Source organism: Lipotes vexillifer, unplaced genomic scaffold, assembly GCF_000442215.2.
Source record: "Lipotes vexillifer unplaced genomic scaffold, Lipotes_vexillifer_v1.1 scaffold408, whole genome shotgun sequence".
NCBI lineage: Eukaryota > Metazoa > Chordata > Mammalia > Artiodactyla > Lipotidae > Lipotes > Lipotes vexillifer.
Genome location: NW_006787469.1, coordinates 1,821,436 through 1,840,580, shown reverse-complemented (window position 1 = coordinate 1,840,580; position 19,145 = coordinate 1,821,436). Strand labels below are relative to the sequence as shown.

General features: G+C 36.8%; 1 protein-coding gene across 1 annotated transcript in view; it reads right to left on the bottom strand.

Annotated features, from left to right (window-relative positions):
- INO80 (INO80 complex ATPase subunit) overlaps positions 1–19,145 on the bottom strand; it is a 102,556-nt gene that overhangs the window by 63,603 nt on the left and 19,808 nt on the right. The window contains exons 10-21 of the mRNA XM_007460159.1: positions 18,329–18,396; positions 17,032–17,241; positions 16,471–16,551; positions 15,506–15,601; positions 8,949–9,008; positions 8,369–8,511; positions 7,116–7,200; positions 6,031–6,148; positions 5,022–5,107; positions 2,188–2,355; positions 1,825–1,958; positions 695–762 (exon numbers count right to left, since the gene is read on the bottom strand). Of these exons, the coding sequence (XP_007460221.1) occupies positions 695–762; positions 1,825–1,958; positions 2,188–2,355; positions 5,022–5,107; positions 6,031–6,148; positions 7,116–7,200; positions 8,369–8,511; positions 8,949–9,008; positions 15,506–15,601; positions 16,471–16,551; positions 17,032–17,241; positions 18,329–18,396 (1,317 nt within the window). The remainder of the gene's footprint in view (positions 1–694; positions 763–1,824; positions 1,959–2,187; positions 2,356–5,021; positions 5,108–6,030; positions 6,149–7,115; positions 7,201–8,368; positions 8,512–8,948; positions 9,009–15,505; positions 15,602–16,470; positions 16,552–17,031; positions 17,242–18,328; positions 18,397–19,145) is intronic.

Genomic DNA, 19,145 nt, shown 5'->3' with positions numbered 1-19,145 from the left:
GAGGCAATCCTCAACTAAAGCCTGCTGAACTGCTGAATTTTGACTTAAGAATCAAAAACTATTTTAAAGGTTCCAATACAGCCACTTTTATATTAGACAGTGTGTTATATTTTTGTACTACAATCATAAGTAGAAGAGGCAGACCTATGAGATATGGCATATATGGGCCAGAGTGGAGTTGGCTCATCAGTTACCTCTGGGGTTTTGGATTCTTGGCTAACTGCCTTCCTCTTTTTATCGTGCCAGGAAAGAAAAAAAGAAAAGGAAAACACAGAGGTGAAAAATTCTGAACCTCTGCCTTAATACTTTGGACAATGCTCAAAGTTGAGCAGCTTCCTTTCCTTAAACTAAGGAGGAGGGACCTAAGAGTCCCACACTAACAAGAGTCCTGCATTGTCTCTATCACACCTCTATTCAAAGGGTGTAAGAAATTCTTAAGAGGCAGGTATAAAATAAAGATGGAAGGTCAATCAAAATGGAAAACAATCCAAAAAAAATTTTTATTGCTTCCTGTTATAGCCAAAAAGCCTAGCATCTATTGACAAAGACAACTAATTTACTTAAATCTTACCAAGACTTTATAAATAAAGGCCTAGAATTCAGGCAAAGCCACTACTAGTTCCAACTAAGCAAAACAAAGAGCATCCTGATAAATCCTTGGCATTCTTCCCTTCTCAAAGATCAAAACACATACCTTTTCTGTGAAACAGAGACTGCTGGATATAGTCCGGTGCAAATGGAGAAAGAAGAACCCTTAACCACCTGTAAAGTAAGTAAATAAAATAAATCCAAACCCAAATATAAATATCAGGAACTTAACTAAACTGGAGGGTCCAAACTAAAAGAATCATTTAAGGTTTGAAACTGTTTCTACTTCTGAGAAGTTTGTTGCCAGACAAAATCATAACATAGATGTCAGAAAGTACTAAGTACATAATAAAGGCAGTAGATTATAATACAAGTTCAAAGTGGTCTCATTTTATTTCGGAGAAGCACAATTCTAGCACTGCAAGTTGCTATATACTATATTAAACAAAAAGCACTACAACTCTGGTCTGTTTCCCCCTGCCCATCTAGTTAAGTACTAGCCTGGAGCTATCACAGACAAAGAGTTCTTAAAATTAAACCCAAGAAGTGTGTCTCAATTTCAATAACATCAGGCTAGATGTTGTTGATGATTATTTTGAAAGTACTGTTTATATTGTCTCTCTACAGAAGGAGTGTTCTAAATCTATGGTTCTCAAGTGCAGGTGTACACAAGAATCCTTTGGGAGCTTGTTAAAAAATCCAGAAGCCAGGGCCACCCTCACTCGGAGGTGCAGAATGTACATACACAGCCATTTTCTGAATGGAAATGGTTTCTAGCATATTACCATTAACGATCACTTCACTTTTACCAAATCTGTGACTGCTGATTCTGGGAAGAAGATAAATTTGATTAATTTGAAATCTAATCAGTTCTTCCACAAGTGCTATTCCAAGTGTATAAACAATCACAAAGCAATTTCAGTACTGAGGCAGAGACATTTGCTGATCTCTCTTGGTACAACTACATATTTGCACACAGGTGCACATTCCTCTCTCAGAAAGGCAACTGGAAGTGCCAGTTAAACTCCTGATAGTGCACAGATCCTATCACAAGATCCCTCAACAAATAGTTGACCACACATTGCTTAAATACCTCGTTGTGAAACTCACTCTCAATTAAATTTATCTAAGCCACAAAACCCCAAATTATACAAAAACACTCTTAGAGCAAACAGATATTATGTTTTGTTTTTTTTTTTTAACATCTTTAGCAAACAGATATTAATATTTGCTCACCTGTCTCGTGAGTGGTTGAAGACCCTGATCTGTCCATGACGGTAGATAAACTTTGAAATCTGGTATGGCTTTAGGGAAATATGAAATGGAGACCAAGTTTCTTGTCGTTCAAATAACTCTGGGTGATTACACACCTAACAGGAAAGGAAATGATAAGACAATATTGTCATGTCCAGACATCACTCTATGAAACGATGGAGGAATCCCAAACCCTGCATGTTTACCTTTATGAATATATACTTTCCCATTTTCATCCTTTTTTAACTGCCTTTGTTTATTTGGCATCAAGGCAAGATAAAGCCTTTTTTCTTGAAGTGGGTTAATAATAAAGACAACTCCAAGGCAGCTGACCTAAGCTCTTACCTTCCTAAACTGCATGACCAGATTCATGAGGCTACTGGTGGTTGTCTGTGCTTGCTGGGTAGAGCCCATAGAAGACTGCAATAAATCCTCAATGGAAATTTTGTTCTTTAGTGCCTGATATAGCAGCTTCTGTCGGCTGGTCAGTTGGCAATACATTAGAATCTCAATCTAAAAATCAATAAGGACATTTATATTTTGAAAACAGTTTTTAAGAAAACTCAGTATCAGCATAAAGTTGGAAACTCATGCAAGGCAGATTATGATTGGAAAAAACAATATACATATCTCTAGAAACTCAGTATCTCTATAAACCTTGATATGGCTAATTATCCAGAAAAATGTGCCTTCTTTGACCCTCTTCCCTTGTCACTCACTCTACATGCTGTCCCTGGGCGACCTCTTCCATTTCTAATAACCCCAACTACCGTCCATCACAGTGACTTGCAAAAATATATTTCCCAACATCCCCAGCCCAATATTTCCAACTACCTACCATAATAGTATCACTCAGAGTCTGCAGCAATTGCATTTGTGACATATCAGAAAAAAATTCTCTTTCACAATTTACTTAATTCATTAACAGCATTATCACTCAGTTGCCCAAACAGAAACTTCAGTCAGCTCTGATTTTTTCTCTCTCATATCCAATGTTCTGTCATTTCCTAAGTCCCTCAACTCAACCTGGAAATCTACCTCTAACCACCATTCCCATTGCTTTAATACAGAATCTCATCATATCTAATCTATACTGCTATTACTGTGGGAGCTTCCTGCCTCTAGTCTCTCCTGGTTCCAAGAAACTTTCCATACAAATCTTATAAGGTACTCAACTGCTGAAAAACCTTCAATGTAAGTTACTGCCTATAGTAAAATATTAAAAATTCTCCTGTAGGCAGAGGCCTCCCATAATCTAACTCACCATATTATCCCAATCTCATCAAGTCCTCCTATATATATTAGCTACAACAGTCTGAATAATGTTTGCCAAACATGCTGCCTATTTGAATATTGCTCTACCTTTGTTCACTCTTGTTGCTTAGCACCCCTTCCTACCATATTTTCCTAGTAAATGCCAACTCATTATTCCAGATCTAGCTCACATGTCATCTCTGCTTTGATACCTTCTCTAACCTTCCCTAATAGAACTACTCCCTTATCTACGTTCACATTATATTTCACATAGATAATCATTGCATATCTTATGATACAGTACCAGCTATTTATGTATTCATCCCCCTTGGAAATCTGAACAGAACATGGAAGCTGCATCTCTACGGACCAGTTGCTGGCAGACAGTAAGAGTTCAATAATACTACTGAACTACACTATTGAACTATACTATAAATACTATTGAACTATACTATAAATACTATTATTTATTATATTATAAATAATATACTATTTAATAACAGATTAGAAACATTACTGATGTTTAAGAAATTTATACTCTGCACAGTGGTTAAGAACCATACGTCTTCTGATCACCTCCCTAATGACCACTAAATAACAGACATTATGATATTGCTATTGTTTTTAAGCTGTTTCTGATATAAAAGCCTCAAGGATCCAATTTTTTATAAAGTATTTTCTTTCTATCAGGTACACATCTGTGTGAACTGCTATTCAATTAAAATCAGCCAGTTTCACAAAGCAGCCATAAAGATTTTTTTTAAAGGAATAAAACCAAGGTACACTTCTATTCCTCTCTTTGAAGGTGTACATCTCCACCACAATCTTGTAAGAGAGTTACTAATTTCAAAATGATCCAGCCTTCTGGCAGTGACAGAGAGAATCACCTGATATTATCAAGAACCTGGAAAGATGCTTTTTATATAGACAGCAGAACTGTGAGGAACAGGTGCAATCTATGGGAGATGGGAAAATACCCCAAAGGACTGGGAACTGGGTGAAAAAAGAAGGAAGGAAAATATGGGGAGGATTCACAAGAGATAATAGAAAACTACAGAAGTCTGGTAAGATCCAAAAAAAAGATGATTTATAAACCAAAATTACTGACTTTTTATGAGAAAAAATATTACAACCCGAAGCACATTAAACTTCTAAATCTATCTCTCAGTCTGCAGAAATACAGGAGACAGAGGAACATGTTAGACAACACCACAATGATGCAACCAGCAAAATCCAGTATGTGGAAAAACTCTACAGGACAAACAACTCGGTTTCTTCAACAAAGAATTGCAAGGGGAGAAAAAGTAGGGTGGGACTAAAAGATGCTTAAGAGACATAGCACCCAAATACTATGTGTGGACCTTGCTTGGATTCTGGTTTCAAAAGCTGAATACTTTTTCAAAGAGAGAGAAAGAAAAAAGCATACACAAAGACAACTGGGAATATCTGAGCACTGACTGGGTATGTGATACTACAATGAAATAACTGCCTTTTTTAGTAGAGGTGATAATGATATGTGAATATGTATTTTAAAAAACACCAAATCTTTTAGAGACACCCATGAAAAAATTTATAAATGAAACAAAAGACATCTGGGATCTGCTTCAGAATAATGTAGAGGGGTGAAAAATTGTCATGAGTTGATCATTTAAACTATATGGAGTTCATTATACTCTTTTTTCTACTTTTGTAATGTTTCAAACTCTCCGTAATAAAAAGTATAAAACAAGAAGAAGAAAAAACTGTTACTTGCCTTCATTATTTGACTCATTTTAAGTCTTCTTTGACCCTCTCAAGTTTAAAGGTCTCCTATCAATCAAACTAATTACCCTTCAACTAAACATTTACCAAGGAATTTCTTTTCACCCTGGAACCCTAGGTTGGTGCCTATTAAGGCATAAACTCACAAGGTCTTCTTTCCTTACCTTGTCAGACAATTCATTTTCCACATCTTTCTTGATTCTCCTCAGCATAAATGGCTTCAAGATCATGTGTAAGCGAGAGAGTTGATCTGAAATGCCAGGAGCCCCACCAACAAATAATACATTATATCAATTTAACACAAACAAAAGAAATATCATGACCACCCTTCACTAAACCATTCTAACACCTTTTGGCTCAATGATTTTCTAAAAGAAGACAAACAATCGCAAGGAGGAAGCCAAGGGATCTGAACTTTCCACAGCACCTTCCTAGAGTCAATTGTGCAAATGCATTTTGCTCTCATTTACTCAAACCAGTAAGGATGGCTTTATTTTTATTAGAATTCACCTTTAGCGTGTTTTAGGAACATTCTATCAATAATAGGGCTCTCAGACAGGTCTAATGCAATCTATCTGGGACTCCCAGTATTCCCCCAAAATCATTTTTTCAATGTATATCAGCAAATTAACAACATGTAGTATAAGAAATTACTTAAAGACTTTTCTAATAGTTAGTAGGTGGCACTTCATGTTATGTAATAAATACCTCATAACTCTCTTAAAATATTAGTCAAGAGGTAAAAAGAAATTGATAAACAAGGTTAAAAAATGTTTACAGAAGAAACAAATCCTAATATATAGAGAAAATAACAAAAATTATCCTTCTAATATTTTCTGGTTTTATCACAGGCAAAAAGTCTTACCCCATTCCACAAAGAATATAAAAATTTTCAGGATCTACGTGGAAAATGAGGATTTCATAATCCAAAATGCGAATTTTGCCTGTTCTGCCTTGATTAGTCAACACTACAGAAGCATCACTTGAGTTAGTCCTTTTTGGACTCTTTTAAATATGTACAAAGCACATAATTATTTTAAAAGAGAAAAAACTTTTCTCTCAGATCCTTCTATGCATACCAGAAGAAAAATTCTTCATATACAAGAAAATACAGAATTATGTAGTTACCTACACTAATAGGTAGAAAGAATGGAAGTTCATAAAAGTACTCACTCTCATCTATGGCAGATTTGTTTTCAGCGTGGCTCTCAATGTCCTTGGAAAACCATTCATTAAATTCCTCATGTGAATCAAATAATGTTGGCATAATGAAATGCAGCAGAGCCCAGAGCTGGAAACAAACAAAAAGCAAAATAACTATAGAGCAACAAAACGACAATATGTGAAGACATGATGAGAGTTTGGAGAGAGAAAGAGTGAAGTTGCAGGTCTATGTATCTGTGTCTAGGAGCATGTGTATGTGTGAGTAGTGAGAGAGAATGAGTGTGTAAGCACACTGCCTCATCAACCAACTCTAATTCTATAAGGTACTATAGCAAAAAACTATTTTTCAATTAATTTCCCACTGAAAGTCTGAAAGTGCAAGTCCTGCTCAGCTTGTGCAGTGAGATAGTTTTAAAGATCTTATATAAAGATCCATTCCACAACTGAACACAGTCTGAGGCAGCATAACTTGCTAATAATAACTCTAGATCAGGGGTCAGCAAATTACACCTTGTGGTGCCAAGTCTGGTCTGCCATCTATTTTTGTAAATCAAGCTTTATTGGAACATAGTCACACCTATTCATTTATATCTATATATATATAGCTGCTTTCACATTACAATAGAAGGTTGAGTAGCTGTGCAGTGACTATACGGCCTATAAAGTCTAAATATTTATTATCTGGCTCTTTACAGAAAGTTTTCTGACCCCTATTCTAGAAGATAAAATTATCTTCCCCAAAGAAAGAATTTAAGCTCTTCTCAGTGTCAAAGAATATTACCTTTTTATTCTAGTATAAAAATATCTCTGCATTAGATGAGTAGCATTCTTAATGTGATCATGATTTATTATATAAGTAACGAAGGAATAAAGAAATTTATTTGCCTTTTGCCAGAGAATAAGAAAATAGTAATGATGCCCCCCCAAAAGAAACCACTTAGGGCAAGCCATGGTCAAATTCTTCCTTTTATGTGGGGATCGTAATTTATACAAAGCCATAACACTCCAGGTAGGCATGGGTAAAGAATTTTATTCTGTGTTGGAGCCACTCTGTTTAATGCAGACATAGAACTGAGGTCTTTACTAGTGCCTACCTCTGCCATGGTGTTCTGAATGGGGGTCCCAGTTAGCAAAAGCCGATTCCGACACTGAAACTGCAAGAGTATCTTCCAACGAACACTGTCCAGTAAGATGAATTACAAATTCCAAGTTAGCAGTAAATATTCACCCTATTGAGACCCCTTATTTCTAAAAATGCTTTTCAAAAAAATAACAAACACTCAAAATCAAGTATCAATACTCTACCATGAACACAATTGAAAAATATTACTCAACAAAGCTGACGACAGGAAATTTCAAAGGAACTGACTCTATACTGAAAACGTGGTATTAGGGTATACATTAAAAAAAGCCCTCGAATAGCAGAGTAGGATCCTTTCTGGTTTGATAAAAGTCCTCTACTACCTTTGGTCAGTTTTGTTGATACAGACCATATAATTATAAAGTATTATCTACAGTAGTAGGTTTTAAAATTATTACTCTATGCACTTCCAGTGTGAGTTTGGAGGGAGCAATGGAGAAAGAGAAAGGGTGTGAGAAGAAAACGCAAAGTGAGTCTACTGCTCCTGGCCACAAGCATGCCCTACTTCAAAAGAGTAAAATATGAAATAATGCTCTTTAGAGGACGGAAAGTTCCATGGAAAATACCATCCTACCAGTTAACGTGGACTTCTAAGGAAGCCCTATGGGCTCACCAAGAGTTAATAAAAATCCATCAAACCTAAGGTCTAATACCACTGAGTAACACTTTCTAGCCAAGCACTCATTTACTATTCAGTTTGGGAACTTAAAGGTATTAGAACATTTTAAACATGTAACTTCCAATAAAAGGATTCTTGGGTGTCTAATAACCATTCAGGGACTAGGATAACCTTCATAAAACAGTAGAAGCTACAATCCACATAATGTAACATTCTACTTCCTACTAAGACCTCCTGTCTAAAATAATCCCTGAAGCAAAGAGCAGACACCCCTTCCTCCACAGAAAATTTCCTTGAAGAACAAAAATCGGTTAAAATGCCATAATTATTGAATAGGGAGAAAAAAGCTGAGGAAAATCTTTATACTCTAAACATTAATATGTATATTCCATGAAAATGCAAAAGAGAATTTATGCCTTCTGGTCAGATATATGGCTTATGCAGAGACCATAAGACCATATATAAGCCATATACCATGTTTTCAAATCTCTCTGACCTTCATTCACATGTGTGTGCATATGAGACACACATATCTATATATCTATATATCCTCAGTCCACAGACTTTATTTCTACTACTCATGTTACCTGGAACTACTCTTGAGCGCCTGAGCCTCATCCAATACCATGTACTGCCACTTGACTCGCTGGAAATACTTTACATCCTGCACCACCAGCTGGTAACTGGTGATAACCACATGGAAGGGGGCATCCTGAGTGTAGAGGGTCTTCTGTAAACATAAGAGGGCAAGGGTGAAAAGAGATACCTAACAAGTCATAATAAGACAATGAGGAATGGAATTCATTTTCTAAGGCCAAGAAGTTTAAGATAGCTCTAAAGATATACTTCTCCAATGTAGGAGATGTGCAGTGAATTAAAAGCATAACTGTTTTTAAGGTAGTTATCTTAACCACAAACCTTGTTAAAAACTAGTCTTCAGCTTATTAAAGAAAAAAGTTCTTACTTAATCATGGACTTCAAGTCCAGCTGATTGTCTATAACAGGAAAAGCATTGTAAAAGAAAAAAGTACACTTGCCTAGTGTCCAGAAACATATAAGATTTTATGTAAGTGAAATTACTCAAATCAACTGGAGAAATAATGACTGCGCATATGTGTGAACATGTATATGTGTGTGTGCATGCATGTACAGTAAGCTGAAAGTTACCTGACTCCAGAACCTCCTGATAACTTTTCTATCATGAGGATTTCCCCAATATGGTAGCACCTGGAAAAAGGACCAATATACAGATTATTTCCTAGTGATAATCTTAAAAGTATCATCACAAATATGTTATTCAAAATGATTTTTTAAAAACCTAATAGAATTAATATAGGAGTTTCTCTTCTGTCACTGCCGCACTAGGTGCTGGACTAGCACTCCTCCTACTGACCAAGTTAAAACACAGATACAAAACTTTTGTTTGAAGGCTTCAGAGAGCTACTGAGCCAGTGGAGAATTATACAGCCCAGATCTAGAAAAGAGAGGAAAGCCTGGCATCTGGAACATGTTCCCCCTGTGGGTGCTGATCCTTCACAAAAGTTCTAGTTGAGAGGCTGAGAAACTAAAAAGTTGTTTTTTGTTTTTGTTTGTTTTGGGTTTTTTTAAAGAGACACAGGACCACAAAACAAAAACTGTAGTTCAAGGAGGAGGGATTCTGATAACCACCCACCTCCCTGGCCTTAAGTTGGGAATCAAAAGATAAGATACACAGGGTTCGCTGGTGGCACAGTGGTTGAGAGTCCACCTGCCAATGCAGGGGATGCGGGTTCGTGCCCCGGTCTGGGAAGATCCCACATGCCGCAGAGCGGCTGGGCCCGTGAGCCATGGCCGCTAAGCCTGCGCGTCCAGAGCCTGTGCTCCACAACGGGAGAGGCCACAACAGGGAGAGGCCCGCGTACCGCAAAAAAAAAAAAAAAAAAAAAAAAAAAAGATAGATACACACCTGTAGTAAAGGTAAACTATACATACACTTGCTTTATCAGGTACTGAATCCTGGTTTCAAATCATCTCAATTCCTGACTACATTAAGGGGGCTTTGGATTATTACTGCCCCAGAAAAAAAATTACTATAGGCAAAAAAATCCACAACAAAACCCCAAACACACATTAATCCTCTCTCAGGAAGAAGAAAACAGTATCCAGAGCCCACAATTATCTCTACAATTTTTCCTATACAATGTCTGGCATTAAAACAAAAACAAAAACAAACAAAAAAATCAGATATGGAAAGACTAGACCACATAACTGAAAACCAACATGAAATATAGATAAAAGAAACAAACCCAGAGGAGATCTAGATAACAAAAGTTTTAGAAACAAACTTTTTAAAAAATGCTAGTTTTGGGCTTCCCTGGTGGTGCAGTGGTTAAGAATCTGCCTGCCAGTGCAGGGGACACGAGTTTGAGCCCTGATCTGGGAAGATCCCACATGCCGCAGAGCAACTAAACCCGTGCGCCACAACTACTGAGCCTGCGCTCTAGAGCCCGCGAGCCACAATTACTGAGCCTGCGTGCCTAGAGCCCGTGCTCCACAGCAAAAGAAGCCACCCAATGAGAAGCTCATGCACCGCAAAGAAGAGTAGCCCCCACTCGCCACAACTAGAGAGAGCCTGCGTGCAGCAATGAAGACCCAACGCTGCCAAAAAAAAAAAAGCAAGTTTGTTCAATGAATTAAAAGATTGAGAATTTCAGTGGTATACTAGAAACTATAAAAGAATCAAAGGGAATTTTTAGAACTGAAAAAATATAATTAAAATTAAGAATTCAATGACGAGGGCTTCCCTGGTGGTGCAGTGGCTAAGAATCCACCTGCCAATGCAGGGGACACGGGTTCAAGCCCTGGTCCAGGAGGATCTCACATGCTGCAGAGCAACTAAGCCCGTGCACCACAACTGCCGAGGCTGCGCTCTAGAGCCCGCGTGCCACAACTACTGAGGCCCACGTGCCTAGAGCCCGTGCTCGGCAACAGGAGAATCCACTGCAATGAGAAGCCCACGCACCGCAACAAAGAATAGCCCCTGTTTGCCACAACTAGAGACAGCCTGCGTGCAGCAATGAAGACCCAACGCAGCCAAAAATAAATAAATAAAACAAATTAAAAAAAAAAAAAGTAGCCAGGGCGACGTGGGGGAAGACACATAACATACAGGAAAACAACCATAAGAAGTAGAACTGGAAAACATAGAACATCTTTAAAGTACAAAAATTTTTTTAAAAATTAAAAACAAAAAAAAGAATTCAGTGACGAGTTTAACAGCAGATAAGAATCAGGTGAAGAGCTGATTAGTGAACTAGAAGAGAGGTCAGAAGGAAATATCCAGACTAAAGCATGGAGAAACAAAAGAATGCAAAATTCAGTACTTTTCTGTGATGCTTCTAGGTGTGACTTTCTTTTTTTTTATTGTTATGGGGCTCGAAGTGCTTCTAGAATCCGTAGCTTGATGTCCTTTGTTCTTTTGAAAAATGTCAGCCAAATGAAAGCACAAATATGCAAGGAGGAATGAAGATCAATGAGCGATGAATATGTAAGCAATATGAATAAATCTAAGTAAGTTTTAAATGTATAAATAATAATGTCTTCTGGGGTTTAAAATATAAAATATATACAAAGACAACAGCATGTAAGTCTAGAGAAGGGGGATGTAGTTACAGTACTCTACTAAGGTCTTTGTATTGTCTGGAAAGTATTAACAGTACTAACTTATATTACTTTTGAAAAAGTTAAGGGTGCATGTGGTATTCTCCTGGGTATCTACTGAATAACAGAATGAATATATAATTAGCAAGTTTAAAAGGGAGAGAAAAAAAAAGGAATGATAAAATCTAATCAATCCAAAAGGATTCAAAAGGAAAAAAAAGTAAAGCTGAACAGGTGAAAGAAGTAGAAAGCAGGGACTTCCCTGGTGGCACAGTGGTTAAGACTGCACTCCCAATGCAGGGGGCCCGGGTTTGATCTCTGGTTGGGGAAATAGATCCCACATGCATGCCGCAACTAAGGAGCTGGTGAGCCGCAACTAAAGACCCGGCACTATCAAATAAATAAATAAATATTTTAAAAGTAAAAACTAAAAATCATAAACACAATAACAACCAAACTTAAAAAAAGAAGTAGAAAGCAAAGAGCAAGGCAGCAGATTTAAACACAATATACCAATAATTACATTAAAAGTAAGCACTGATACTCCAAATAAAAGGCACGAAATACACCTTAAATGTAAGGCTATAGAATGGTTAAAAGTAAAAAGACGAAAAAGATACCATGCAAATACTAACCAAAAGAAAGATACTTAATATCAGAGAAAATAGACTTTAAGGCAAAAGTCTTAAAGGAGGAATTTCATAATAATAAAAGGTTCATTCACCAGGAAGATAAAATTATAAATTTGTATACATCTCACAGCCTCAAAGCAAAAACAGAAGAAAACAGAATGGATAAATCCATAATTGTTGCAAATATTAACACACCTCTTTCAGTCAGTATTAGGAGAGGCAGACAAAAAAATCAGTAAAGATACAAAAGAGCTGAACAAGTTAACAAACTTGACCTAATCAACATATATACAACACTGTACTCAACAAGTGCAGAATAACTATTATTTTCAAACACACACAAGACATTTATAAAGACTGACCGTATGCTGACGCAAAGCAACAAATTTCAAAGGATTAAAATAATAAAAAGCATGTTTTCTTATCAGTGGATTTAAGCTATAAATAACAAAAAGATAACTAGAAAACCATCCTTTGTGTAGAGAGTAAAAACACTTTTGAATAACCCATGAATCAAATAAGAACTTACAGTAGAAGCTGACAGTATTTTGCATTGTAAGATAATGAAAATGTGACACATCAAACCTTTGGATGGCTATAGTCATGCTTAGAAAGCAATACCCTTAAATATACAATAGAAAAAGCTGAAAATCAACAATCTAAGCTCCATCTCAAGATGACAGAAAAAGAAAAAAGTTTACAAAAAAAGTAGACAAGAATAATAAAAGAGCAGAAATAAATGAAACAGAAAACATACAGAATAGCCAATTTCAGGAATGAAAAGTGGTACATTAACTAGAGAAAAAATGTAAATCTTATTTCATGAGGAAAAGGAGGAGGTCAGAGGCACTAATCATACTAGAACCATAAAATGAGTGTTACTCAGACACCTGCCAAATAAAATGAACTTTCTGATGTTATCATAGATCTAAGTATCTTCTGAATGTAACCAGACTATAAATCTGAGCAGAGTCTACTTCTAACTATGTTCTACAGGGAAGCAAACACATTTCTGACAATTTAAAGGAGTAATGGTAATAGAAACAATGAATCAATAGAGCAGAGGTCATTAAACTTTTCCTATAAATGGCCAGATAGTAAGAATTTTAGTTTTGTAGGCCACACAGTCTCTGCCACAACTACTCAACTGTGCTGTTGTACTGTGAATGCAGCCATAAATAATAAATAATCAAAGGTGTGGCTGGGGGCTTCCCTGGTGGCGCAGTGGTTGAGAGTCCGCCTGCCGATGCAGGGGACGCGGGTTCGTGCCCCGGTCCGGGAGGATCCCGCATGCCGTGGAGCGGCTGAGCCCGTGAGCCATGGCCACTGGGCCTGCGTGTCCGGAGCCTGGGCTCCGCGACGGGGGAGGCCACAGCTGTGAGAGGCCCGCGTACCGCAAAAAATAATTAAAAAAAAAAAAAAAAAAAGGTGTGGCTGTATTCCAATATACATGTATTTAAATTTCATATATCATTTGCTACGAAATATTTTTTAATCAACAATTTTAAAAAGTAAAAACTATTCTTAGCTCATAAGCGGCACAAAAAAACACGTGGTGGATTTCTCAATAAGATAAACATAAAGTGACTTAGCAATTCCACTCCTAGGTCTATACCCAAAAGAACTGAAAACAGGACAGGTGTTCAAACAAAAACCTGTACATGAATGTTTATAACAGCACTATTAACAATAGCCAAAAGGAACAACCAAAATACCCATCAACAGATGAATGGATAAACAAAATACAGTATACCCAGATAATGAAATATTATTCACTATAATATTATATGTTATAATATTATGACTGAAATATTATTCAGTCATAAAAGGAATGAAGTGCTGATACATGTTACAACATGATGAACCTTGAAAAACCTACTAAGTGAAAAGCAGCAGCCAGACATAAAAGGCCACATTCCAGGTATACAAAATATTCAGAATAACCAAACCACAGAGACATAAAGCAGATCTGTGGTAGCCAGGGGCAAGAGGGAAAGTGAAATAGGGAGTGACTGATTAATGGGAAGGAGATTTCTGTTTGGTATGATGATAAAATTCTGCAATACGACAGCAGTGATTATTGTACCACACTGTAAATGTACTTAATACTACTGAACTGTACACTTTCAATTGGCCCACAGGCCATATTTTACTGACCCCTAGACTAGAGCTTCAAAAGGAAATTCCACGTGCAAATGAAAACTGTTTCAGGCATGGGTATAAAGTCAAAGGAGAGGTACCAATGACGTAAGTAGTACTACATTGCCATCTATCGGCCAGTGAAGGAAATATTGAAAACTTTAGTGGATTGGAAGAAAATTTTAAGACTTAATTTTTCAAGCTCCTAATTGTTTGACATGTACTAAACGACAATAACAACAACAAGAAAGCAGAAAAAAGGAGGGGCTCCTTATTCAATGTGATAAAACCCTAGAGAAAATATTCAATAAATTGCCTTCGAACGATCTCACCTCCTTAGAAAGTTAAGAATAAGTCAGCCAAGCTAAAAGCCATATACCTAATGTGCCTTGTAAACAGTTCCTAAGTCTATTAATTCAGCCGCAAAGGTGGGGCCACAGACACAAAGGTGCCCCAAAGTGGAGTATCCCAGACATGTCCCTATTCCTTATAAAGTATAAGCCAGAAAAACACCTCCCATGACCTCTTAAATTGCATGGAACCCATGATTATTATGGAGACCCAAGATCAGAGATCATGTCAATATCTCTTGATACATATCTCCAAAAAATCCTCCTTACCATGCAACTTCATTATCATTATATTCCTTTAGGGACAAAACAAATATTTAACTCATTTCCTTCTTTTTACTTGCAAATAATATAAAAAATCCTACCCATTCTTTCTTACATCCCAACAACTCTGCATAATTAAACCCCTATTTAAATCTTGTCCATACTTGATGCAGCATATTTCCCTGCTGATCACATCCTACCTAAATCTCAATTCTTTTCCTCTGAATTAGTTAAATGCAACTCTCACATTATCTACCTTAGACATTATAATCTGGACCAAGACTGAAGAGCTGGCTTTGGAGTGTGAAGAAAACAGATAATCTATGAATAAATTTGAAGGGGGAGGAGTGTGGACAACAATGCCATAAATTATAGAATATGTACCTTGATTTACCAAAACATATATTAAGCCAGCAAGGTAGACATTTTCTATTATGGCAGTACAACTAGGAGCTACAATTCATGTCGTCAATGCAGCAAATCACTCAAACTGGACTTTGGCTTTCTCATAAAACATAAGGATGTAATATGTTCTCTTATTGCTCCCATCAGTAACTTTGATAGGAAATGTATGCAAGGTTATTTTGAAAAAAAATTGCAAGAAATTAAAAGCTATTATGAGCAATTAAGTAAGTAAGGCAGCAAAAAAGGAGTCAGAAAGTTTATTTTAAAAAGCCAAGAGAATTTTGTTGATTTTTACCTTAAATTTAGGAACAAATCTAGTAAACTCCTGGTGCCAATTGTTAAGTGTAGAAGCAGGTGAAATTATTAAGAAAGGTCCCCAAATGTTCTCTCTCTGAAACAGAAAAACTGGGTCAGCCAACTGCAGGAAAACTGAAGAAATTTAATTCAAAATTATAATTAACGACAAGAGGAGTTTAAGAATAGGAGATGCATTACAAGAGAAATGGTTCGTATCTCCCATACCTGCACACTCAATGATAATATCCTATGTTAAGAAAAGTAATATTCTATGTTAATAATAACACAGGCAAGGAATTTGCTCGCACACACCTTGAGGAAAAAAAAACCAAGCAATTACTCCCCAACCCACCCTTACAGGTCTTAGTTAATATCATTCACAAAGCACTTATGACATACTGACTTGTATGTGTTGCTTTTCCTTATACTAGATGATCACAACTATTTTACTATTATTTAATTGGTATACAGTTTTCTGCATTTTTCAAAATGCTTTCACGCATTTCTTCTCATTTAATTCTCACAAATTTCCTGTAAGGTAGATAGTATCCCCACTTTGCAGAAGTGGAAACTAAACCTCACAGAGTTAAAGTGAAGTCAGGTCAAAAGAGGCTAAGTGAATTGTCCAAGATTACACTGCTAGTAAGCACAGAGCTGAGATGTGAAACCAGGTCTTCTGATCTAACTAACTACAGTGTTTTTGCCACTACAATGGTGGTTCTCTACAGAAGTGGGAGATGGGGAATGAAAACACACATGCTTAGAAACTGTCCTAGTCTTCTTGAAAACCAGAATGTTTCACCACACTGTATCACCCTGTAAAGGCCTTGAAGGCAAGGAGCAAGTCCTACTGTCTTGGTATGCTACAGAATCTAGCGTACTGCTTGATAATGGCTGATTCTCAATAGAAAATGACCCTAGGATGGAGAGAGGAAGAAGAAAAGACTGCATGCATCTACCCACCTCAGCCAGATGGGCAAGGAGGGCAATGCTCTGTACTGTCTTACCAAGTCCCATTTCATCGGCAAGAATGCCATTAATACCCTGGAAAAAAAATACACATTGTCAACACCTCTCACATTGCATTACACAGGGTTCAACTTACTGCCAAAAAGAACTACCCAAAATGTCAGACTTGTATAAACAAAAGTGACTAGAGATACCCAGCTTCAGCACTATTACTACTGTAATGATTCTTTTGCCAATTCCACAGCTACAACTCTGAATCATGAGACAAACATGCCAAGGCCAGTTTTTCAGCTAATCTAATCCAGGTACAAGTGCAATCAGGTTTATTACTAAGACTACTTAAGACAAACTTTATACATGATGCAAATAATCCCCAATAAAATCTCCAGGTTAGAAATATAGAGACATCTTTCTGATTCTTGTCAAACAATGAAGCTTTTTAAAAAGGATGAAATCTAAAACATTATCTTGTGCTCATTTCACAATACACTGAACCAACGACTTTAGGAAAACAGATAACAAAACAGAGTGGGTATGAATAGTTCTAAAATTTACCTGTTCATAGAGATTTGCCAACCAATTCATGCCTTTCAGCTGATAACCTTTTAATTTGCCATTAAAAATTGTAGGCTGTGGAATATCCTCACCAGCCCGGATAGATGGGTTTGCCAGGCTGTAACTCTCCCCAAACCCAGTGCCAGACTTGTTTGCTGCTCGTAGGGCAGCTGCTCGACTTTCTTTTGCATCTTCATCAAATGACCTTGTCTGGAAAATAAAAATATATTAGAAGAAATATATAAGAGGAAAATAATTAAATTCAAATAAAATTCATAATGCCAATATATCTAACTTGTGCTAGTTGGAAAACTTTCTGATAATATAATGTAATATATTACATGTAAGCATAATACACTTGACTCTTGAACAACATGGGTTTGAACTGTGTGGGTCAACTGATACGTGAAGTTTTTTCACTAAGTATGTGCAAGAGTACTACTTGATCCTGTGGTTGGTTGGATATGTGGATGTGGATCCATAGGTATGGAGGGCTGACTGTATAGTTATACAAAGATTTTTGACTGCAGGGTGGGTCGGCACCCCTAACTCCCAGAGTTACTCAAGGGTCAAGTATAAAGTATATTACTAATATTTTAAAATTATTTTAACAATTATATTGAGAATACACTTCTGATAGACAGACACTAAGCCATATTATACAATTGCTTGCTTCATCAATGAATTTATTAAAGATTTGATATAAAACCTGTTTGATTGGTTGGGGTTGATGAGGAACAGGTTGAGTTTGTCTCTATCCTTGACTTGGACCCTGTCAAAGTTACACAGGGGCTCCTATGCAGTATATTAAACTGTATTTTCCTTACTTAATTTGATCTAACTGAAGTTTCTTTCTGATTTCATTAAATGTCACTATATCATGAACAAGCAAGTTATTACTAAAGTAAAAGAAGGTGCTAACTTAGCAGTTTTAACACATGATATAACTTTCTTAACATGCAACAGTGTGGACTTTTTCACTAAACAACCATGATGCACTTCATTCTGTATTACCCATGATTACCAGGGAGGACAGAAGAAAAAAAATAGACAAACTGTCTTAGCGTCAATCAACACATTCTTAAAGCTCAGACAAGTGAATGCTCGTTTCCCATCTTTCCTCAGGTATTCTCTATTACTCTAAAGTAAATAGAGACACACACACACCCAATGCAGTCACATACACATGTACACATCCATTAATGTTTTTAACTGAAAATACGATTAAGATTAAAGGAAGACCACCTAAGTAAAAAGTTGTATTGCCAGGGCCCAACATTTCATTTTTAAGACTCACCCGAGCCTGATGAATATGGTAAGCATTTTCAGCATTCTTCAGGGCCTGGGCTTTGAAATGGTTACTATCTGAAAAGGGAAACGTGTAGATTATAACACCTCATTAACTGATCTCCTTTAAGGATGCAGTTTATACTAGCATATGTGGATCCCTGACGCCCACATTCTATTTATCCCTAAGTTCACAGAGGGTGAGGGAGAAGAAAGGCTCAAATTACTTGACAGAGGTAAGGACCTGGAAGTGGCAATGGAGGCAGAGGGCTGCCATGGTCTCTAGGAGCTAAAGCCAGCTCACAAAAGCCACCAGGAGACTGAGCCCCAGACTCCCAATCCTGCGTTTCTTGCACGAAGCAATGCCGATGCCGGGAAAAGCAAGACAATGAGGATTCAAAATTGTAATATATTTATACCAGGTGATTCCAAAAGAAGAAACAGAGACTGTGTAAATCCCAACATAATCTGAAGCACTCTCATTTTCTCTTATTCTTACTCAACATGATCTTGACCACTATTCTCTGTGAACTTCCTCTCAAACTTTACCCCAATTCCTCCCTCTCTGTGTGGTCACAAAAATACCAAAACAAGTCTCTTCTCATGCTTTACTCACATCACCAAGAATCCTGTTACGTGAGAGATGATTTTCTCTAATTAGATATGTTCACTGAATTCTTCTGATACAATACCTTTTATTTCTACTAACAAATCAACACACAAAAAATTCCCAAATTTGCAAGATCACATAACCACACCCTTTCCTTTTCAAATTCTTTAATAAAAGTTTTTTATATGCTTATTTTATACAAACATTCACACTTTCC